The sequence below is a fragment of the Hippocampus zosterae genome, chromosome 3, assembly GCF_025434085.1.
Source record: "Hippocampus zosterae strain Florida chromosome 3, ASM2543408v3, whole genome shotgun sequence".
Classification (NCBI taxonomy): domain Eukaryota; kingdom Metazoa; phylum Chordata; class Actinopteri; order Syngnathiformes; family Syngnathidae; genus Hippocampus; species Hippocampus zosterae.
Genome location: NC_067453.1, coordinates 24,459,578 through 24,484,522, shown reverse-complemented (window position 1 = coordinate 24,484,522; position 24,945 = coordinate 24,459,578). Strand labels below are relative to the sequence as shown.

The 24,945-nt window shown below is 42.9% G+C and overlaps 1 protein-coding gene across 1 annotated transcript in view; it reads right to left on the bottom strand.

Moving 5' to 3' along the window:
• Positions 1-17,911, bottom strand: part of met (MET proto-oncogene, receptor tyrosine kinase) — a 48,848-nt gene extending 30,937 nt beyond the window's left edge. Inside the window, exons 1-3 of the mRNA XM_052061216.1 lie at positions 17,676-17,911; positions 12,483-13,488; positions 11,492-11,689 (exon numbers count right to left, since the gene is read on the bottom strand). Coding sequence (XP_051917176.1) covers positions 11,492-11,689; positions 12,483-13,487 — 1,203 coding nt within the window. The 5' untranslated portion in view covers position 13,488; positions 17,676-17,911. The remainder of the gene's footprint in view (positions 1-11,491; positions 11,690-12,482; positions 13,489-17,675) is intronic.
• Between the last annotated feature and the right edge of the window lie 7,034 nt (positions 17,912-24,945).

Genomic DNA, 24,945 nt, shown 5'->3' with positions numbered 1-24,945 from the left:
CGCACCACCAATTTTTTATTCACGGTGTGTACGTGTACCTAATGAAGTGGCGGGTGAAAAATATCGTAGCCGCTGCAGAGACTCTTGAGTATTCCGGAACTTTTCCATTCGCATACTTTCCGAGAGCGTGGAAGCAAATGAGCGATGTCAGCGGGTCACTGTCAAAAAAAATTGTTCTGCTTGGGAGCGCCGGAAACTTCCTGAGGGCAGATCCATCAAACACTCCTCAGCCAAGTGCACTCCTTCATTCATTCACTCGTTCATTCATTTATCAGCGAAGCATGTGATCGCCATTAGAAACATCGAGAAAACTACTCTGCCTCACAGGGCTGAACCTTGATTGACCCAGATTGAAACCCAGTAGTCCGATCATAAATCATGACTTGGACAAACAAATCAGAATTAAGACAAAGATTCAAATGGTGGAATCAGAAGCAAAAACCGCATGTCAGAACCACGAGCAAGAACCAGGTGGTAGACCCGGCACTTCGAACCAGCAACCAGATTCAGAAATTAGAGCCCTTATCCAAAATTAGAGGCAAGATCTAGAAGTTTGAATGCATCTAGAGCCGGCAGTCAGAACCAGAAGCCAAAACGAGTTACGTTACACACAGCAGCCAGAACCAAAATGGGGAACGATCTATGACCAGATTTAGGAACTGATGTGAGAGCCAGTATACAGAGTCACAAGACAGATCAAAACCAGCAGTCAGAATCAAGACTATAAACCAGAAGTTAGAAACAAGAGTTAGAACCTGAAGTCAAAACCAGAAGTACAAATCTGTAGATGGAATCCAGACTCAAAACTGACATTGAGAGCCAGAAATGAGAACCAGCAGAGTCAGAATTCAAACCAACCATCAAGAGCAATAGCCAATGCGCAGAACTTGGCAAAATTTAACCAAAATCTAGAACGAGTCATCAAAACCGTCATTTTAAAAAAACCAGCAACGAGAACTGTTATCAGAATCAAAAGTCCAAATCACGACCCAGAGCCTTTCCAATAGGAGAGGGAATGGCAGCGTGATTTCAACGTGCTAACGGCGAGTGACCAACCGAAGGAAAAAATGTCTCCCTGGTACTTCCTGTTTGGCTGCTGTAAGCAATTTCCAACCATGGGCAAGGTTGCACCAGGACTCGAAAAGGCCTCAAGGCTTGACTGCTGATCTCTGTGGCAAACCAAAACAGCAGCAAGTGACATTCGCTTCACCAAAAAGTGATTGCTTCCCTCTGATGAAGTCCCTCGTTAAGACTCTGGAGCGAACCAAGACTGCAGCCGAAAGTGTGAAAATTGCACTGCGTTTCTCACACGGTTAAAATAGTTTCGAATTTGGCTTAACAGGTAGTTTTTTCCCTTTACTTTGGAGTCAGCCAGTCCTCCATCAAGCGCCTTCAGCTGGTACAGAATGCCGCTGCTCGCCTCTTGACTGGTACTCGTAAGAGGGAGCATATAACTCCTACTTTGGCATCCCTTCACTGGCTCCCCATTCATTTTAGAATTATTTTTAAGATCCTCCTCTTTGTTTTCAAATCTCTGAATAATCTCGCGCCACCTTACCTCTCTGAGCTCATACGCCCCTACACCCCTGCCCGGCGCCTCAGGTCTGTGGACCAGTCTTTGCTAGACGTACCAAGAACTAAACTGAGGCTCAGAGGGGATCGAGCCTTTTCTGTTGCTGGTCCATCTCTCTGGAATGACCTCCCACTGAACATTCGGCAAGCCTCCTCGCTGCCCATCTTTAAAGCCCTCCTCAAAACTCACTTGTATTCTTTGGCGTTTGACTCAGCATGACTTAGATTTGCTATTGGTTTTACTGCTTGGTGCTTTCTACCGCCTTATTACTTATTACTTATTACTGATTTGTCTTACTGTTTATTGTATATGTTAAATCGCTCCATGTACAGCACTTTGTATGCAGCGATGGCTGTTTGAAAGTGCTCTATAAATACTGTTGACTTGACTTGACTTTATTTTGTTTTGATTTTTTTAATCAAGTTATTAGTTTTATTTTTTTTAATCAAATATGGACTATTGGTTGAGTGCAAGACAGTGTTGACCTTCCTTCTTCAGTAGTGACAGATACCAACTAGCAATAGCAATTAAATATATTAAAACAGAACCTTAAAACCTCATGAATGATATATACATCAATAGATGGAACTCCCGTTTTTATTTTATCTTGTCATGGTTGTTGTTGTTTTTTTTTTTAGCAATGGTTAACAACAATAAACATTGAATCCCGCTTATGCAAACAACCCACGCACAGTTGGCCATTTGCATGGGGTTGCCTGGAACTCATGTTTATGCAAATGAAGGGGCGGGCTCAAAATGCAAAACATACAAACTGCTTTTATTTTGTGTACCTGTTCTAGTGGGTAAATTCCACCAGGAATGAAAAACAAAATATTGGTCTCAATAGTTTTGAATTGTATCTGCCTGTGTACGACTACCTGTTCGTTTTTTTTGGGGGGGGGGGGGGGGGGATTGGCGTTCTTTTCAGGAAATCGCAACGTGAACAGTGAGGAAACTTTTTGTGAGGAAAGCACAAAAGCACAAAGCTTGCCTTCTTTTTAAGCAAACTGTAACATGAGCGGTTTGTTTTCTTTTTCGGAAAGCGCAACATCAATACGTAGTTTGGTTTTTTTTGGTTTGCTTGTTTTTGGTGAAAACACAAGATCAGTAGGTTGTCTTCTTTTTCAGAAGACGGCGTTTCCGTCGAGCGGGTGTGCCCTCCTCTATCATCGCAGAGGATGAGGAGGATTGAAGATGAGACAGCTCCTCTTGTTTGCGATGCATCACGTGTGTGTGGGGGGGCCGTGGGGGGGGGGGGGGGGGTCTGTCTGCGCTACTCCTTTACTTGAGGGTGCGCATGTAGGCACAGGAGCGCGCGCACACACACACGCACGCACGCACGCACGCACGCACACACACACACACACACACACACACACACAAGCACCCACACCCGCACAAAAAGGGTGCTGGCATTGTGCAGGGATTACATTGGAATGAGATGTCTTCAGCAGATGTTTGCCAGACTGTCAAAACACGCGCCCATGTGACCTCAGACCCTGAGATCCCCCGGGCGTTTTTGATCAGATAGCATTCAAACCAATCGCTTTCTCGTTCCGACAGAACCATCCCTGAGAGTTATTCGAGTAGCGTGATTCGGTCAAGAGGTGGAGGAAAAACCTAAAAAGTTGGTGAAAGGGAACCAAAGAAATTAAATATTCGCCAGTCTGGTTGCCTTAATTGCGGCTTCATCTTCCAGGCAACTGTTCCATCATTTCTCATGTATTTTTTTCCCACGTATGCGTGCCTGCGTGCGTGCGTAGGTCCATGCAAAGCTTTCAATTAGTAGCTGGAGTAGAAGCTCGGCGGCCGCAGGCCGAGCTGGACTCTGTGATTACAAACTTTTTCAAAGGGCAGGAAACGACAGAGGTCGTCTGTCAGCGAGAGGCCGACGTGACGGGGGAAAAAAAGGAACAGCGAACAACGTCGATGTCGGTTTGGGAGTTTTTGGCGACGACGGGATGAAGACACCTGTCCTGTCTTTCTTCGTCAAACCGTAGCCCTCTAACTTGAACCACTTCCACCTGACCCCTCCCGAACCCTTTACCCTGACCTCTACCTAAACCCTGAATGTTAATTTCTGAGCCTAATTCTAAAGTCCTCGTCAAACTTCGAACCCTGAGGCAAGGCATCAAGCGAAACAGCTGATTGAGCAGGACATCCATCCATCCATTTTCTGAACCACTTTATCCTCACAAGGGTTTCGGGGCGTGCTAGAGCCTATCCCAGCTGTCTTCGGGCAGTAGGCGGGGGACACCCTGAATCGGTTGCCAGCCAATCGCAGGGCACGCAGAAACGAACAACCATTCGCACTCACACTCACACCTAGGGACAATTTAGAGTGTTCAATCAGCCTGCAACGCATGTTTTTGGAATGTGGGAGGAAACCGGAGCACCCGGAGAAAACCCACGCAGGCCCGGGGAGAACATGCAAATTCCACACAGGGAGGCCGGAGCTGGAATCGAACCCGGTACCTCTGCACTGTGAAGCCGACGTGCTAACCACTGGACTACCGGGCCGCCTGAGCTGGACAATCCCCGCCAAAAAATTATGTTGGCGACAGACAGCCGCACACCAGGCAACTGGCCCTCGCCGCATCGGAAAAACCGCGCCCCCTGGTGTTATTAATGGGAAACAGTGCTTTGAGTCGCCACATACACAGAATTGGACTTTATTATTTTATACTGAACCACAAACAACATGACATAATTGTGTGTACACACACACACACACACATACGCACACACACACACACACACACAAACAAACAAAAAATAGGATTTGAGTGGCTGTTGGCAGTGATAGCCTCATTCACCCAATGCCAAATTTTAACCCTGAGCAGCAAGCATTTTTTTTTTGGTCATTTGGTTGTTTGTCTGGCTGCTGCTTATTTCCCAGCGAGGCGGCCAGCTTGCAGTTTGACTGCTCGGCACGTTATCAGGGGAACAAAGATAACGCGTTTGTTCGTTTGTTCTCGGACAACAAGAAAGGAAGCGAACACCCGGGTTTGATCATTAACCAAACGGAGCCACGGTGTCGACTCATGTGTGTAAAAAAAGCCAGGAAAAATGTGCGAACATGACAAAAAAAAAAAAAGCGAAGTGGACTGTAGGTGTCGAAATTCAACTATTGAAACAATGACATCATCAATTAACAATTTGCCAACAACGGAATCTGGTTGGCTGCTCGTAGTGTGGGGTAAAAAAAAAAAAAAAACCCAGGAAGGACTGACAACTTTTTGGGTTAATCATTTAACCCCAAAATTTTGGTCAAATTAATAACCCACAAAACAATCCAATTCCATTTAGTGCGGGGTGAAATGGGGGTGTACAAAACAACTCAAGTTGTTGTGTGGGTTATTCACATGACCAAGTGTTTTGGGTTGTTTTGTATAAAGCAACCCATTTGTTGGGAGTTTTGGGCTTTGACATTCACGCAATGCCAGGACATCAATTTTCTCATCTTGAATAAAAGGCTAACAATTACAGCAGTCACACAGTTAAATCATTTTGTTTGCTGGACCGGGTAATCTCAGATTTATGCGAGTTGTTGTTTTCCAGCATGCTAATGTAGCGTGACCGGAGATGGATGCAGAGATGCGATGCGTGGAACAAAAGCGGGACAGGACGGGACAAGATGGGATCAGAACATTCATCATTCTTTAGCGCCTGCCGAGGAACCACCCGCACCCGTTACCCTGCTGTCAGCGCTGGCACGACGCGTCGGGGCACGCTTGGAGCCTAAAACCAGAAATGCTGTAGCAAGAGAGCACCCCCTTTGGCCTTGCACGCATGCTCAAAAAAGAAAAACGTCAGACTACTTTGACCAACTTCAGATATACGTAAACCTGCTAATTAAATTGTGGCGCTGACACAGCATTGAGGGGGTGTGTGCCAAGGTTTTGGGATCATCGATTTAATTATGGATGCAACTGATTGTTTTGATAATCGATTAATCTGTCGATTATTTTACAGATCAATCGATGAATTGGATAAAAAAAAAAATTAATTCCAAATCAGGACATTATTTCAATTTGACAGTGCACAAAATGCACAAATGTAAATTAATTCTAATTCAGTAACTGGTTTGGTCAGTCATAGCTCAAAAAGTCTGTAAACATGTTGGTCATAGTTTTCCAAAATAAAAGCAGATGTTTGCAAATAATTCATTTTGGTGCAACCCCCGCCCCAAAAAAACCTCTGAACTGTTTCAAGCACCCTCGTAAAAACTATTGCAACCTTGCACAATTGTTGCGCGTGCCAGGAGTTGAATGACTAAAATAAATAAATAAAATGCAAAAAAAAAAAAAAGTGATTACATTTTTTCGGGGGGTATATTTTAAATCACACAAGCTCAATTAGCTAATAAATGTGCTGTCCAAAAAAAAAACCTTCCGGTTCCCAAAAGTCCAAAGGGGAGAAAAATATAATTAATTAATTATTTTAAAGAGTGCTTCACGTCCACATGCGAGGTCAAAGCGTCGATCGGATTAGCATGGATCGCAAGAAAAAGCAGCAAATGCTGATTGCTTTTAAATTTAATCTCCCAACTGATTGATTGCATGGCGCGCCGCATGCTAGCAGTCCCGCGTTTTGAGCGACGGCCATTTTAATTAGGCCACACCCCCCCAACCCCCACTTTTCACAAGCAACTAAGACGACGCATTGATTTCACGCCGGCTATGATCCTTTCTCATGATGAGGAAAAGACAAGCGTGGCTGTGATTTATCGGGGCGCCGTGTCTCCTAATTGGATGAAATGCACATCGGGAAAATGAATACACATTTGGAGGCTTCGCATTTGACACCACGCGCGCGCATGTAGCTTGGCCCGAAAAATAACAGGCATCCTTCAAAGGAGCTTTTTTTTTCCTCATCACAACTCATGGAAATAAAAATTTGAAGTAACAATGCCAACTTTACTTAATTTATTCCTTTGCCATTTTTCATTGTCTGCAGATTTATTTTTATTATTATGGAGGGTGGTGCAGGGGGGGTTTCTTTAAAATGTATTTTCTCATTGTGAATTTGTTGAGTTGAACTAGTGAAATACTTTTTTTTTAAATTTGAGCTCATTTATTTATTTATTTTACTTTTTTTAACTTATTTTGACTCATTTTCTTCATTTAATTGAATGTCACTCACTGCTTTTCTCATTCAACTGAAGGAGGGGTGTGCCCCCAACATCCAGCAATGTGTGAGTCATCATTAAAAACATCCATCATGCACTCGAATTAGGAGGCTCGCTGGCAATGACAACCGCCACTTAAAAAAGTTCAAACCTGCTTTTTCCGCTGTGCTTTCAAAGCTCGCCAGATTCCTACTCGTCCTTCTTTTTTTTCCCTCTTGTATAAAAAAAAAAAAAAAAAAAAAAAACACGACCAAAATAAGGTTGTGTGCGCTGCAGTCTCCAGACAATCTTTATGAATTTATGAGACGGCTTATCATATCTGAGCCCGGCAACTACCTGCCAGCTGCTCGCCCGACGGCTCGTAAACATCTTTTTTTTTTTTTAACTGTTAATTATAACCACTAGTAATTTTGACGTCTTACAAAGGCACAGCCAAGCTTCTGTCTATTGTGGACCATCCGCAGTGCTGACTGCATGGCACCATTTTCGGCCACTGGGGCAAATCTTTGGCAAATCCTTCTGTCCATACGTCCCGCTCAAGCTCACTCTGTCTGTCCTTCTCTCCCTCTTTCCATTCATCCATCTTTCCTGTGCTCTGTCCATCCTTCCCTCTCTACCTCTGCCTATCCCTTCATTCCTCCATCCATCTCACCTTCTGTCCATCCTTCCCTCTCTACCTCTGCCTATCCCTTCATTCCTCCATCCATCTCACCATCTGCCCATCCCTCCCTCACGTCTTCATACTTCCCTGTTTGTCCATCCATCCGTACGTCCTGCCCTCGTGATGTCCCTTTGTCCATCCGTCCCAGGTTCTGTTCCCTCCGTCCCTCCATTCGTCCATTCATCACAACTTCCCCTCGACCCCACCTTCTGTCCATCCTGCCCTCACCCCTCCATCCTTCCCTCTGTCTGTCCATCCATCATTTCCTTCCTCCCAAAGTCCTTCCACCCAAGCATCCGTCCGTCGCAGCCTCCCTCATCCATCCATCCATAATTCATCCATCCCCCCATCCGCCTGTCTGTCTCCCCATTTCTGTCCGTCCATTCATCCATTCCTTGCGACCTCCCTCACCTCCATCAATATTTCCCTACATCCATCCAGGGTTAGGTTGGGTTGAAATAAAGTTTGTCTTTATTTCAATTTGACTTTAGTTTTTTAAGATAAGATATCCTTTATTCGTCCCACACTGGGGAAATTTACAGCCTCCAGCAGCAAGAATGTATGTAGAAAGAAGAAAGAAGAAAGAGAAAAAAAACAACAATCATCTTTCATTAAATGCAATATGAACACAAAATGGATAAATCGCAGTACTATTTACAATTTTCCTTCACATCATTTAATTATTATTATTATTATGATTGTTTTTTTAAAATGGTGTTAATTTTAATTGGTTTTTAAAGCATGTGTTAGTTTTTTTTAAATTTATTATTATTTCAAAAAGGCTTTGCTATAGTTTTAAATATATAAGGAGTCTTTATGGGGTGCAAGATTTAAAAAAAAAACTCTAGTTAAATAACTATGTACTGTGTCACGTAATAAAGTAAACTACAGATATCCTACAACTGTTTCTCTGTATGGATACAGAAAAAAACCCAATTAATGATCCAGAAAAGCTCATTTTTTGCAATTATTATTGTTTCTTTTAAAAACAAGATGAAGTTTAGTTCGTTTGTTTAAAGATATATTTTTATGAATTAAAAAAAACGATATGATTTCAATTCTAGCTGTAGTTATTTTGTGATTTTTGTTAACCATGGCAACCTTGCCTCCATCCTGCCATACATCCTTTACTTGAGTAGGCTAGCTGAGTATTGATGTAAACCGTCATCCCCAGGAGCCAAGGCGTCCGACCGACCAACTGGCTGATTGACTGACTGACAGTTAGCATGATAAAAAAGTCAACAGCCTCACACTCAAAGTGCGATAAAAGCTCAATAAAAAAGTCAAAAGGGATGTCGTTAAGATGAGCTAGCAGAGCAGCAGGTGTTCCGCTTGGCCAAGAGGAACTTGGACGTAAAATCCAACCGCTGACATCCTTGAAACGGGTTAGCGTGGTCACGCAATCTCCAGGAACAAAACATCAAGAGCTATTATTAGATTATTATTATAAGAGCTATTTATTGATCACAACAAAAGGTGTGGAAAAATGGGGCAGGACTTTTTCTTCCCTTTTTGTGACTTTTAAAAACACTTTTTTTTTACATTATTGCTGTTTATAGTATTTAGTTCTTGATAATATTGCAGAACTTATTTTCTCATTACGATTTTTTTGGTTTCATTTTATTTCCAGTGGTGCACTTGTTATTTTCACTTTTTTTTTAATTTCCTTTTTACTTGCAGTTTTTGCCTTTTTATTATTTTGACTTTCCATCGTCTGCAAAATTTCGATCATGGTGCAGTAGACTAGTTTTCCTTCTCATGCATTCATCAAAACCTGACAGTTTGACTTTCCCTTTCCTCATTTCATCAATTTCACACATCGGTTTTACCTTGATCTGAACTGGAGCAATTCCTGGAATTAATTTTAAGTCGTCTAAAAAGTTCTTAGAATGTGTGTTTTTAAAATACTATATTTATATTAAATATGATATTGTATCACGTTTATTTTCACTTGTGAAATTTACATGAAATTAAAAAAAAAATTGTGTTTCCATTCTTCTTATTATTATGATGATGATCATCATCATATTTCTTCCATCTGTTTTTGTGGGGTCATTTTAAATGTGCTACAAAATGGACTAAACCTGCCTTCTATGCTTTACCTTCCCGATTTTGTTTACTGCCAAATGTCAGCACACACCAAAGAGTCCTTTGGGGCCAGTTGGAGCAGACGGATACACATCGACTGCCGCTGTAGTGACTGACGTGACTGTCACATGTGAGACCAGAAGACCTGAATGCATCCGTGCACACGTTAAGAATAAGACCCCAGAATGGAGTGGCTTGGAGACCCGGATAGCCAAAGAGATAACTTCACATGATTATTGATCAATTGTGTGATTTATTTGGAGGACTGGTGGTAAAATGGTGCAGGGCGGGGTTTGGGTGGGGGGCATTTGGCTTCTTCAGTGTAGCAAGCGGTTGTAAATGTCCACTGTAAATAATCGGCTTTGTCAATGGTATTGGAATGCCCCCCGGACACTCATGACAGGGCGTCTTTGAGGTCACATGATCGATCCCCACAGCGGCGGCGGCGAGCTTTGGCTCCGCTTCGTGATACTTTGTCCTAAAATAGACGTTTTATGAAAGCAACGACGCGGGGGAGAACAAACACAAGGCAACTGCACCAAATATGGTCGATAGCGCGGACGCCGGTGCACTTTGAACTCACGCTTGGGCTTTCATCCGCACGCGTCTTAAGTGGAAAAATTCCTAAATTCCATCCGTGCGATCAAGGAGGAGATCCCAGAAGATAAAAGCGCTATAAAAAGTATTCGGGAGGCCTCTTAAGCTGTAATGCGGGAATATGTCAAAACACATTTAAAAAAAACATTTAAATGACAGCAAATGACTTGGGAGCTCATTTGCATCCATTTTGAATGGTGATTTTTTCATACTGCGGCAACAACTATGAAGCTTTTAAAGACATTTTGCATTAAGCACGCACGTTTTTGCAATTTTCAAATCATATGAAAGCTCAACTGTAAACATTACACGGTATCAAATATTGGGACAAAGCTCTGAATCAATTCACTGTATTGGAATTCAGTTCTTACCAATTGTATGCTTGTTATAACTTCCTGGGAATATTTTGAGTCGAGTTCAATTTCCTGTACCCAATCGACAAAGCATTGAACTCACAAGTAAATACGTTTTGTTTTAATCTTGTGGAAGCAGAAATTATGGGAGCAGTCACGGTGATACAAATGTTGACTTCAAAATCCATCCATCCATTGTCTGATCCGCTTTATCCTCACAAGGGGTGCTGGTGCATCGGGCAGTAGGCGTGTACACCCGGGAACTGGTCGCCAGCCAATCGCGGAGCACAAAAAGACGAATAATCATTTGCACCCACACTCGGGACAATTTGGAGTGTTCAATCAGCCTGCCATGCATGTTTTTGGAACGTTGGGAGGAAACCGGAATACCCAGAGAAAACCCATGCAGCCATGGGAAGAACATGCAAACTCCACACAATTCCCAGAACTGGCATCAAATCCTGCACCTCTGCACTGCGAGGCGGATGTGCTAACCGTGCCGCCCAAAGTTCAAATTGCTCATTAAAAAAAGAAAACAAAACCTAAATAAATTTTTTTTAATTAATTTACAAAACTTGAACAGACATTTTTAAAATGTCAAAATATTCCAACTTGAAGTCACATAAAACTTTTCGCGTCTTAACCACCATCACTGCCTAAGGGTGTGCGATACGCCACAAAAAGGCAGGTCAGAGAATGTCGAACAATATCAACTCGTGTGCACCTTTTGCTTTTTCTTTAACTTCCTTTTTGTTTTGTTTTTTAATTATCACGCTAGCAAAGTTGAGCTTCACTGCTTGATTGATTTGACAGCTTCGCAATAAATGAAACCAATGATCTGTTTTGTGATGTTAGCAAAGTTAAGATGGAATTTTTTTTTCTACTGACAGTGGTTAACTTCATTTTACACTTGTGTGGTTTGTCATGGATTTTTATTGGACCTGAGTGTTTGTTCGTCAGTGCCACGTTATTTCGAGCGAATGTGTTTTTGCCGTAGAACACTCAAATACAAAGCCCCGAAAGTGTTGAAAGATCTCTATATTTTGCTGGTCATAAACGATCGGGCAGCATGCGAGTGGGTCACTCACCATGTTGTAGCAGGCCTTGTCATCGGAACCAGTGAAGTGGTACGGGTCCACCGTGTTGCACTTCTGCATGTACATGCGGAACATGTTGTTCAGGTGCTTGATGCTCATGACGCACACGGCCGAGTTGGCGGTGGGTTCGCTGGAGTTAGGCTTGCCGCGGGCGAAGGCGGCGAAGAGCACGTCGTCGCCCTCCTCCACCTTCAAGAAAAGTCAGGAAAAAAAATGAGTAAGAAAAGGAAACCTGGTCTTAATTTAAAATGTAATTCATTTCAATTAATTTTTTTAAAAATCCCATTTTAATTCCACTTAAAATGGGATTTTAAAAAAAATTAATGCATGGAAATTTCAACACCTACTTGCAAAGGAAATGCCGATTTCAAAAATTCTAATCAAAAGCTACATAAAGAAAATGGGATGGAACCTTTTAATAGTTAATTCAATGATGAAAAAATGTATTTTCCATTACAATTTAAATGTAAAAAAAATCTAAAAGCAAAGACTTATTCTGATGAAAATTACCAACATTTTAAATTAAACAATTTAAAACATTTTGACAGTAATTTCTGAAGTTAAAAAATATAAAGTTATAAAAAAAACTTTAATGGAAAATTACACATTTTTATTAAATAAAAAAACTAATGCAAAAAGAAAATTCTGACAAAATATTCTAGAATTAAAAATAAAAGATCAAATACCCCCCAAAGATTCAGACAGTAATTGCCAGAATGTGCCACTGGCCCAGTTTTTTTTTTTGTGTGCGTGTGTTTTTTTTTAATCCAATGGAAATGTTCCACCAAAAACAAAAAAAAAGTGCTGAACTGTTCGCCAGCTAATGGTGGGCAGGACACACAGAAACAACGCTCACATTCACAACTGTTTTTGCAATTTTGAGTTTTTAATAAACTTTAGATGTCTTCACTTTGGTTCACGAGAATTTTCCACGGTACTAAAATGAAAAACTTGCATTTCTAAATAAACCCACAATACGTACCTTCAGGTGGTGCTGCAGCTCCACGTCATCGCCCACCTTGGCCACGTGCGCCGCCTGCAGCAGGTTGAACACCTTGTTGTCCTCGGCCGAGCGCCGACGGCGCCGCTTGTCCGTGCTGATGCACTCCAGCGGCATCTCCACGTAGCGGCGGATGACCAAATCCGAGGAGCACATCCGCACGATGCGCGTGTGGAACGCCGGTGAGTCGCGGCTCACGTGCTGCACTGTCAGGAAGTACGTGTACGGCCCGCTGTGGAAGGCGTGAACGTAGCGCAGGTAGTATTTCCCTCGCAGCGACGGGATCAGATCCATGTGGGACAAGCCGGAGAAGAAAGTGAACCCGTCCTGACTGGTCTTCATCTTCCTCAACGAGATGGTGCGTGGTCGGCCCGCGCCGCCGGGTGGCTTTCCTGAACCGGGAATCTCGGAGTTGCCGGCGAAGAACACAATGATGTTGCTCTCCACGCTGAGCACCCGCGAACCCGATGGGCCCACCACCACGTCGGCGTCGCACGGCGTCCCCCTGCCCGGCCCCACCTTGTCAGCGAAGCAGTACACGTCCTCGTCCACCGTCTTGGGACTGATGTCGTCGTCCAGCACGTGGCGGCGGCAGACGCCGTTGTCGGCTGAGCCGCAGCTGTACAGGCCTTTGTCGTACATCTTCTCCACCACCAGGGCTAAATTGTGGTTGTCCACCTCGCCGACGGCGCCGACGGACCCGCAGGTCTCATTGGCCAGCAGCGGCCCCGTGCGATACTCTGACAGCTTGGTCATGTTGGATGCCAGGGCGTAGATCCGGTTGACGGCGCCCACATAGACCACGCCGTCCAGCGTCACCATGTTTTGGACGGGGAAGTCGGCGGTGAACGTCGGGAGACGGTGTTCCGACGAGAGGTTCACATTGGACGACTCGGGGGGCTCGTTGCACTGGCCGAGAGCGCCGGGCGACCACCACCACCACAAGAGCGAAATCGTGTGCAGGGTTTGCACGAAGCGCAGGCTCATCCTGGGGAGAAAACACGAAAAAGTGAGACGTGCGGTACGGAAAAAGTCCAACACGAACGAGTGGAATGCACTGAAGCAGGAGAGAAAAAAATAGCAGAGAACAAAGTGGAACATAAAAAGAGAACAAGTGGACCAAAAAGGTCAACATCAATAAGAGGGGCACACACACGCACAAAGAAAAAGTGGAAGGCAAACACTTGACCACAAAACTGGAAAAGAATTTGAAATATTAAAACAATGAAAGTGGAATAAAAGAAATCTGAGGAACATGACAAAAGGAACATGAAAAAAAGTGGAGTGCAAAAGGGCACAAAGCAAAGTACCAAAGCAAAAAAAAGTGGAATACAAAAAGAATTAGAACGTCAAAACAGTGGGAAACAAATAACTGGAACTCAAAAAGGAAAACACAATAAAGTGGAAAAAAGAGTCATATGTTAAAACAGTGAAACTCTAAAATTGCTAAACACAAAAACTAAGTCATAAGTTATAACAGTGGAACACAAAAAGTGGGAGCTTGTGATGAGGACAATAAAAAGTGGAACACAAAAAGTCTACACAAAAAATCACATTATGAAAAAAGTGGGAAATTAAAAAAAAAAGACTACAAAAAGGAGGACTACCAAAAGTGGAGAACAAAATGTAGAATGTACAGTTTAACATTTAATTTTTTTTTTAAGAAGCACACAATAAAACAAAACAAAAGGTGAGACACAAAACCTAAAACACCAAAAGTGCAAAATAAAAGACGAGAAATGCAAAAAAAACCCCAAAATGGGATGCTAAAAATGACTTGCAAAAGTAGAACACAAAATGTAGATCACAAAAGAGGAACACAAAAAGTGGGCCACCAAAAAGTGGAACACCACCCCGCAAAAAAAAAACAAAAAACACAAAAGTGGCCAGATGAGAAAAGCGGAATGCACACGTCATACAGTCAAGGAACTAAAGGAGACCCCAGTGTCTTCCGTTGGGCATGCAAGGGTTGCGACCCGCTCAATTGTAAGCCGCGCTTGCTTTCAAACCAAATTCTTTGTCTTCCCCCCACATTGTGTCTCGATACTAATTATGGGATGGCGAGGGGTCGTGGCTGCGTGAAAGCGCACACGACAGCGTTCCGTCTTTGCCGCCGGGTTTTGTTTGAAAGGCACGAGGGTGGGGGGGGGGGGGGGGGGCGGGGGCGGATCAGCTTCGAGACAGAATAGGGAAAGCACAGGACAGTAGCTGCGTGTAAGGATATTTCACAATGCCGGGACAGGTGTGTGGAGTTGAACACCGTCTCAAAGCAACTGTCAGGATCCAACAAGATTTTTGGGGATTAAATACAGCGCACCAGATGCCGGATGTCACGCATGTCAACATCCCACCTTTGCTGCGTTCTGTGTGAACGCTGTGGGTGTATCCTTTTTCAGGACACACCCACTTTGCAGGGATGTCGGTGTGAAATGGGCTACAAACGCACACTTGCCTTAAAGACAGCAAGGCCTTTAGAGACCACGACAATAAACTCAATTAAAAGCAACGAGGCGGGACGCGATAAATCACCCGGCAACTCAATAGTGGCACGCGGGGTGGGTGAAAGGGGATGTTGGGGGGGGGGGGGGGGGGGGGGCTCGACGGTGTGTGTAGGGGGCGGGGGAGGTTGGAGCTTTGCGGTGCTGTCGTAGAATTTTCAAAATGCATTTACATGCTGGCTGAGCTTGATGTGGTTGTGACACATGTGGCAGCGTGAAGGGCATCAAAACAAGAGCAGCACATGAGCTTCGCATGAGGGATGCAGATCGACTCCCACAAGACAAGAACAGGGGCCCCGCATATGTTGCGGGGGGCCCGTGTGGCCATTAGGAAATAAGCAACCGCCGTTTTGATTTGATTTGATTATTTAAATGTCAGTGGCATGCAAATACACACAGAAAAAAAAAATCATTATGTCCACGTTTGGGAAGGGTGGCAGAGGGCCCATTGACAATACAGAGTCAGGGGCCACAAGCTGTCTTAATATGGGTTCTTTTTAAGTTTTTTAATAAAGAAAAAAAATCCTATTCCAATGTTCCAAAAAAATGTAGTCACTTGAAGAAAAACAGGTAACTAGAAAAATAAAACAGAAATAAATAAAAAATACAGTGCACTCCGCTTAATAGAACACCGGTTAATAGAGTAATCCGCTTAATAGAGCAAAAGGATCTGGAACGGATTTGCCTAATGCAATTTCCTATAAAGATACTCCGCTTAGTAGAACAGATCTCCGCTTAATAGAACAGGCTGTAAGCAATGAACATTGTAAACTAGTGGTTTTCGAAGTGTAGCTATCGCGATACTGTACCACTATCGCGAGAAAACGCGGTAGTTCTAGCCGTATACAGTAACAGGTAGCACGCGTCACTCCACACATAGACACACGCACGTCACAATGGCTTCAACTTCATTCAAGAGACGAGGGCTATCACCTGCGGATAAGAAGGACATACTCAGACGATACGATGCATTGCCGGATTCTCAGAAGGTACGCCCGCGGTTTCCAGGACTTCCCTCTTATCCAGCGCATTGAGAGGGAAGTCAACCGCAAAATTACGGACTCCTGTTTCCAGACAAAAGTAACGCAATTTTTCTCGTGATTTGAGATGTTTGAAGTTGATTAAAGTTGTTGTTTGATTAAAGATATGGACGTCCACAGTCGAAATATCTCTTCTAACTCGTCAGCAGGGGTTTTTCTGCGTGCATAACTTGGTCGTCGACGTGTCTGAAGGTGTACCTAATAAAGTGTCTCCGGTTAATAGAAACTCCGCTTAGTAGAACAGAAGCGCTTCGGCCCAATGGTGTTCTATTAAGCGGAGTGCACTGTATATGTGAATGTATATTATGCATGTTTATATGCAAATATAAATAATTCATAAAATAAAAATGGCTGCGTATGCACAAAACATATTCAACCATTACAAATACACAAAATGTAAATATGAAAACAAAACGTGCACCTGTACTCTCGTGTCAGCATGACTGCTGCTTGCAAATGCAACCAAAGAGTGCTCATTTTTATAAGCTGCTTGTAAGAACTAAAACAGGATACGGTATAAAAGAAATGCACATACACTTACACAACAAAAAGATACACTATCATATCTCTCGAGCAAAAATGGATACAAGCAACAAGATCAGACGAATTTGAAGGCTATCAAATTTACTCTAACGTAAAGCTAACTGGATAAATAATTCTTTAAAAATGTTCCATATACAGTACAGCCGCAGCAAATTAATCGACAACTACTCAAAAGTACTCCTTTCAAGATCTAGTTGAATGGAAAACTGCCCAAATCCTCTTAATCTTTGCGTTGAATCAAAATGAAACATTTGCTTGTCACTTGATCACACACTCATGCCCTTTTTTTTAGGACATTCGAGACCAAAACGATCACTGAATTTATGTTTGCGACTTTTCTGCACCGTCAATTTGAAATTATGTGCCGTTTTAGGAATCAAGAGATTAAAATCCGATTCCAAATAATCAACTGATGAATCGATTATTAAAATAACCATTAGTAGCAGAAATCTGACTCCCTCCCCATGCCATGAAATGTATATTAACCACGTGCAACTGTAAAACGAAAACAACATTTTTAAAAACGTTTTTTTAAGAGATTAAAAATAGACTAGTTGCTTGGATGCATATATTGGGGGGGGGGGGGGGGTTGTGGACAAACTACCCGCAGTACAACTCTGTTGGCAGCATTTTACCACCTGTCCTCTGAAATGCTTCATAATGAAACAAACCCACAAAAGTGCTTCAATAAGAACTTTTCTTTTGACATCGACTCCTTGGCTAGAATTTCTCGGGGGCAATTTGAGCGCGCAGAAAGATTCAAAGAGGAATTTGACTGCTCCAAAGTGAATAATAGAATCACCATAAAATGCGGGACGGGGGGGGGGGCTGAGTGAACCTGCAAAACACGCGCATACGCGCACGCACAGTGGCCGTGCAGAAAAGGGACAAAAGATGTGAAAATGTTGCGAATTGCGGAGGAGAGTGAGTCATGCAGAGTACACGCACGAACACACTCACACAGGCGCGCGCGCACTTGCATGGGAAGCAAAGCCGAACAACACACACAAAGCGAAGTCAACATGTTGAAACCAGCATAAAGTGTGATATTAATTACTCGTAATATTAAAGCGTAAAGCTGCGGTTGGGCTCACCTGTTCGCCGGCGTTCAAAACATATTCCAAGCAGGAAACTTCTCCAAGTTAAGTCCGAACAGAAGCAAAGCCAAGTGAACTTCTTCCACGCGTCCTCTGTCGTCTTTTTTTTCGTGACTAAAAAGCAAACAAACACAATTGACGTTTTGGAGGCGAGTGAGGAGTGAGCGAGGATGCGTGCGCGCAGCCGACACGATGCTGCCGCTTTGCCGCTCCGTTGCGTGCGCGTTCGCCTCCCTCCCGCACGCGTCGCACCAAGCCACGCCCACGGCGCCGTGACGTCTGCAGGTGCCTTGCCCTCCCTGTTTTTTTCTGTTCAGGTGAAACTTCCTTTTTTTTTAAACCTCCCTGTCGACTATTTTTAGTCATATGCTCTTGTTTTTAGTTTCGCATCATTCTCCAACTTTTCACAGCAAGTAGGGCCGACCACCGCAAAAATGATCAATTCGGATTAACATTGAAATAAAAAAATAAAGAAGTGTAGTCTTATTGTAAGTCACAGTTACACGGTAGGAATTTATAAAAACTATTTCATTATTGAATTGAATATGTATTTAATTTGAAAAAAGTTACAATTGCACTTTATTCAGTGGTTGAAAACAAACCATCCTCCAAGAATGAAATTCCTTGTATTGAACTTGAAAGTTAAAGACAACTGAACTGGAGGCAGTGATATTTTTGGCGTGCCACTATGGGGAGGCCGCAAACGATAACTGATAATCACTAAAAAAAAACATAATAATAAATACAGTGCTACTTTGACATAGAAATTTAAAATAAATCTCAAACCATATTTCCCCAATGAAAGGAAATTCATTCGTTCCAGCCCACTCAAAATTTTGCAGCATTTTTTTATTAAAGAGGAAAAAAACAGCACTCTACTAGATTGTATAAGAACAGTACTACACAGCAGTTACATATTAAATTGAATATAAAGAATGGGTATTTTTGCAACAATGTCAGAATTGTGAAACATTGGTTCAAGAAAAGTCGCACCCCAGAATTTTGCTCGCACCCCAGTCGCACCCCAGAATGTAATTGCCCTCGAAGCCAGTGGCACTTAGCAACATCAAATGAAGTAAACAAGTTTCGCATGAGAAGACCCACAAAAAAAAATCTCAAAAATTCATACCCAGATTCATACCCATTTTTGTTTCTTACAGAACCAACTTAACTTGGAGATTGTGTACCAAATTCATCCCCCAAAGCTATATTGTACGTCGCAACATGAAATTTGCTAGACCTGTATCAGGAGTAGACCCACAAAAAAGTCTCAAGAAGCCATGCTCGAAAAAACACAAGAAGTCCGCCATTTAGTTTGAAGTGGACATTTCTAAGGCTTCCTTCAAAACCAGACTCGTCCTACATGTTTTGATTTTTTTTTTTGTCCGAGTGCTTCACAGCTTGGCTTCAACTTAAACGCTACAAGTTAACATGAAGCACAGAGACAGTGATTGTCATTTCCTCTGCACCTGACGCGGCGTCCACAAACTGAGTCACACGCGTAGCGACGACTCGCTGGGCCGTAAATAACGAGCTCCGTGGTCGCGGAGCGTTGTGAATCACGGCCAAGCATTCCTTTGTGCCACTTCCTGAAAGAAAGCAGGACAGCTACACACCCTCCCGCACACACAGTCCCCATGATGGACATGAGGATGACTGGTCAAGTGCCAAAATGATTGACGGTTGACATTGTTTTGTGTAAAATGACACATTACTAAGCTTGTTGTTTCCTCTTTTTTTCTTTTTGGTTCACTGACATTCCTGAGAGTTTCTCTGAAAAACTACAATCATTTATGCACAAAAAAAAAAATCATGAAGAATGCTGAGAGTTAAACATTTTATAGCAAACTCACAAATTCAATTCCAATATGCCCCCTTGTGGATGTGAGCAGTTTAAACACCCACACCCACACACACCCACACACACACACACACACACACACGCATTGACATGCAGGTGCTTAATATTTACGACACAACAGCCTTAGTGAGCATGTTTGTCTCACCACGAAAGACACCGACTGTAAATATCGGTCAATTGCGAAAATAGACTGAATGTGAACGACCAACTCCTGGCCAGCATTGCTGCAACATTTATTTTTGTTGCACAATGTGGATGATTGCCTCTCGGCTTTTCCAAAAGTGGACTGATTGTCAGCCAGCGAGTAGTGTGAATGATGAATATTCTGACTGTTTATGTGCATGTCAGTCTCTCAGCATACGTGCGATAACCATTTTGATTTTCGACAGCATTCGTGTGACACAAATGTTTCTCTCCCAGCATTATTTTGCAATTAATTTCGTGCTATTAGCATTCTTGACCCTCAGCACGAACAATATTTTTCAATATCGCCTGGAAGGCATCCAGGAGACATCCTAATCAGACAGCTCATCTGGCTCCTCTCAATGTGGAGGACCTGCGGCGCTACTCTGGTCCTGGCAAAGAAACTCATTTTGGCCACTTGTGTCGGCGACCAACTTTTTTCGGTCACGATCCACAGCTCATGACCATAGAAGAGGGTCGGAAAGTAGATCAACTCTTCAATGTAGCGCATCGCCTTTTGGCAAAGTTCTTCTTCATGTGACGGACGGATGCACAGTCCACATCATTTCAATTTCCCACTCTTGTCTTTCCTCCCTTGTGGATGTGACCCCAAGATATTTGAACTCCTCCACTTGGGTCATAATCTCATTCCCGATCTGGAGTGGGCACTCCACCTTTTTCCGACTGAGGACTATGCGCTCAGATTTGGAAGTGCTGATTTTCATCCCACCCGCTTCACACTCGGCTGCCCACACAAAGTTACAGAGGCATGCCAACCAGAAAAGTCCCGCAGCCTTCACGAACTCAGGGCGGACTTTATCCTCCTGCAGGCACCAGCCGCAGAGGACTTTTGAACCACCTCTGTGACTTCAACCCCAGACTAAGCCTGGCTCAGCGTCCCCAGACTCTGCTTCCTCAAAGAACGGCGTGTCGGTGGAATTGGGGAGGTCTTCGTCGTATTCCTCCCATTGATTCCTAACGTTCCCAGTCAAGATCCACAGTATCTCATCCCCACAGGATGCACTACTTCCTCCTTCTGAGACGTCAGTTGGCGGACCACAATTTGCTCAAAGCGATCCGGAGGTCATTCTCAATGGCCTCACCGAATTCTTCCCGTGGCCAGGTTGTGCCTCATAACCATCAAAGCTCCTCCTTGGCCTGCTGGTACCCATCAGCCGGCCACTGAATCCCACAGGCTAAAAAAGCTCAATAAGTCTCCTTCTTCGTCTTGGCAGGATCCCTTCCCATTGGTGCCCACTAACGGGTTCAGGAATTTGAGCCACAAGAATGCACCGACCACCTTACGGCCACAGCTCCGCTTGGCCACCACCACAATGGAGGCATGGAATAAGGTGCACTCTGACTCAACCCCCCACCCCCCCCCCCCCCACCCCCCCCCACACACACACCCAAAGACTTGGGTGAAGTTCTGCCATTCTGCTGTTCAGTCAGCAGTCAGAATCTCTGTCCGCATTGACACAATGAATATTTTGGTAGCATTAGGGTGAATGAAATGTTTGTTTCTTAGTATTCTTTAATGTTATTTAAATTTACATTTGTCTCTCAGAGTCACACACTGAAGTTTTGGTCAATATATTTCAGTTATGGACAGTCTAGCGCCACAGAGGACAAGAAGTTCATCATCGTCATCATTAGCGAGAGGGCTGAAATGATTAAAGAGCCCCTCCAGTTTCACAACAATACCCGTGTGCTGTTTTATGACATGCTAGGCTAACATTCAACTCTGGATTAACATGAGCTGGTTCAGCTGTGTTTGTTGACTGCGACAACTCCAACACCTTCAAAATACACAACCAGTAAGCTAAGCTAACAAAGACAAAAACAACCTCACTTGCCAGAAAGAAGCCTCCTGAGGCAATATTGTTGAGCAACATAAAATTAAGGAGACATGTCTATCATGAGCAGTCCCCCAAAAAGTTTCAAGATGGCATGCCCCCCCTCCAAAAAAAAAAAAACACAGGAAAGCTGCCATTTTGATCTGCAGAGACAGTTTTGGGCTTTTTGCCAGGGGTCCTTCATTTGTGAATTTGTCTCAATTGGTTTTTGAAATTCAGCCCCGAAAATTAGTTTGAACAAACAACATCAAATTTGGTAGGCATGTCTATCCTGATGTGACCCACACAAAAAAAAAAGTCTGAAGAGGTCCCGCCTTAAAAGAGACAGAATATGGCCATTTCATTTTCATTTCCTGAGACCTTTCAAATATCAACTTGTCCTCATTCAGTTGCAAATAATGTCAGTTAGCATCATGAAATTAGGTAGGCGTGTCTTTTATCAGCAGAGACGCACACAAAATCTCAGTAACCTATACCTGAAAATACACATACAATTTGAATGATTTAAAAGTTCAGCTGCCCAACACCAGTTCACTCATCAACATGAAATTTGGTAACTGCCCATCGTGAGAAGACCCACAAAAAAAACGACGACAAAGACGACTGCCATTTTGTTCTGAAGTAGCCACTTTCGTCTCATTTGCTGATATCCCTCAAAGACAAACATCCTTCAGATTTTGTCCACCTTCTACCAAATTTAAAGAACGTATACAAGACAAACAAATGCTGCGTGATTACGAGATATTCCTTTTTTTTTTTGGCAAGGCGAGTGGGCGAAGCATTCTTGGTGAAGTCTGACGAATATGTCAGGTAAAGCAAGCAAGTCGGGAAACAAAAAAAGTGTCCTTCGGAAACATTTTTGTGAGCGAAGAGGAATTGATTCCATCTTTCTTTATTTATCTAAGTTTGTTTTGCTATGTTCCAACATAGCAGTGGCAGCTAATCGCTGGTGTCGCAGTGACGAGCCAAAACTGTTCATATCTTTCTTGTCAGCCTGATTAGAGAGCACAGTTTTGCTTGGCCTCGGGGTGCACTCACTTACACGCGGGTGTGTCGAGTTGTGTGTGTGTGTGTTTTTGTGTGCCCAGTGGGTGGGTCTCTGTGGCTCGTGTGGCCATCAGCGTTGTTTTTGCTTCGGTGTGGAACAGGGAAAGAGCGATGAGGAAGAAAGACGACAAGGTTGGAATGTGGAAAAACTCATAATGTGGTTCTGGTTCGGATTCTGGTTCTAATGTCGCAGCACGGCGTTCTGCAACCGCAACACCTGCAACTCGAGTGACAAACTGCGCACATTCTATTTTTTGGCGCGTGCAGCTGGCCTGTCATAATAAACAAGACATGAGTCACTTGCACGACAATCTACACAGCACTTTGCATGGCAGGGCATTTGTTTTTATGAAAAGCACAATTTATCTCGATTAAAAAAAATAAACAAAAACATCTTCGTATTAACTGTATCGCAATCAGTGTTTAAAACAAAAGAAATAAATACATAAATAAATAAATCTCTATAGTAGTAGAATGAAATATGTATGAAAAAACGTTTTTTTTTCCATTTTAATGTATTTTCCTTTTTTAGTTAGGTTGAGATATTTGTTTTTGTTAATGTTTTTAATCCAGCAAAGTGGCCAGAAGGAAGTTAGTTTGGCGCCATCTGTCGCTGGATATATTGCTTCATCCAGGTTATAATAATAATAATAATAATAATACATTTTATTTATAAGCGCCTGTAAAGACACCCAAGGACACTTTACAATCAGCAACAAAACAATAAAACAGAACGGGTTGAGCAGCGGCAGCCAGACGCGCCAGCGTTCACTCAACCCCGAAATTATAGTCCACATTTGTCGTCGAAAGGTACAGTCAACCCCCATTTTAAAACACACACAAAAAAAAAACATGTACAGAAAATATTGTGTATACACCTTGCTCTTCAAGTAAAAATCCATCCATTCATAATCCAGACCGCTTATCTTCATTGCTTTAAAAATTGCCCTCTTACTCAAGATTACTCTTGCAATGGTTCTGAATGTGGCCATCTCATCTGCTCAGGACAGTGGCTAATTTATTTGAGTGGGACACGAGGCTGCGGGCCACTCCAAAATCATGCAATATCACGTGACTGTGCCAGTTTACTAACGCTGGCATGGTTGGGCCAGTAAAAAGTTCTTCTGCGTGTGTATTAAATCCTTTAATACGGAACATTTATGGCCCAAAACATCTCCCTCAAAGAACAATTTTGGACAGCTGTGCTGTAAATTGACTGACATTGCCGACCAAACCAGAGTGTCAATCCAAAATCAGCTATCATAGAATCCAGCTCACCTGCAAAACCAACGTCTACGAAGCGCCATAGAAAATGGATGTTTGGATATTTGTGATCATCAAAAAGTCATAGGACGTGGCAGTTTTCACTTGCTGGATTTTTCTTTTCCCCCTGCTGTCTCAGTTACAGGAAATCAAAGTAAGACAATCACAGACATGACAGGAAATGACCTGTGGGACTTAACATCCTACGTCTGCATCTGACAAGATGGTCACTCCGCCTCACCTCGTGAATGAAAGCGACGGTTTGCTTCATCTTGTGCGGCATCTTCAACGTCCACATGATGGACTGATTACAGCGACTGGAGCGGATATCACAAGAGGAGCCCTGAAAAATAACACGATTCAGTGCTTGACACTATATGAGGGGGGTGGGGGGGGGGGGGTATTAAAACATGGCTATTTAATTGACCAAGTGACATTTGGAAACATTGTGCGCTTCCAACTTTTTTACTAGCCCACGATTAGAGTGCAGGCACCTAAAATGACATTGTCATGTGAACAAGCGACTTCGGTTGCTATTCTAATGATTAGTATAACAACTCTTTTGTTTTGAATAGTAGGATTTCCATACCGCGGGAACAACCCTGAAGTTTAACCAGTTTTGCATAAAAGACCCAGCAAAGCTGTTCTGGGAAAAATTGTGGTCACAAATACATTCAAGCTATAACATGAAAAGTCCCAGTACCAGATACACAACTACAAAAATGGCAAACATCACGTTTTGACGTAAAAAGCTACATGTCTCCATTGAGGCCACAAAAAACGGCATTTAATGGTAATTTATTTGCCATTGCTTAATTTTTTCCCATTAAAACACCGCATTTATCCACAAAAGGGATTCCTTAGGTGAAGAAAATTATGCTTTACTCCTATTATTTTCAGGAAATGGTTACATTTGACCAAAACAATTCTGTAATGCCATTGAAACATTTAAAAAAACGATATTTAATCAGACCACATACCAACATTGAATATAAAAGTGATACTTTACAACATAGACATTTGTTTTGACTTGACAAAATGCAGTCGTTTGCAAATA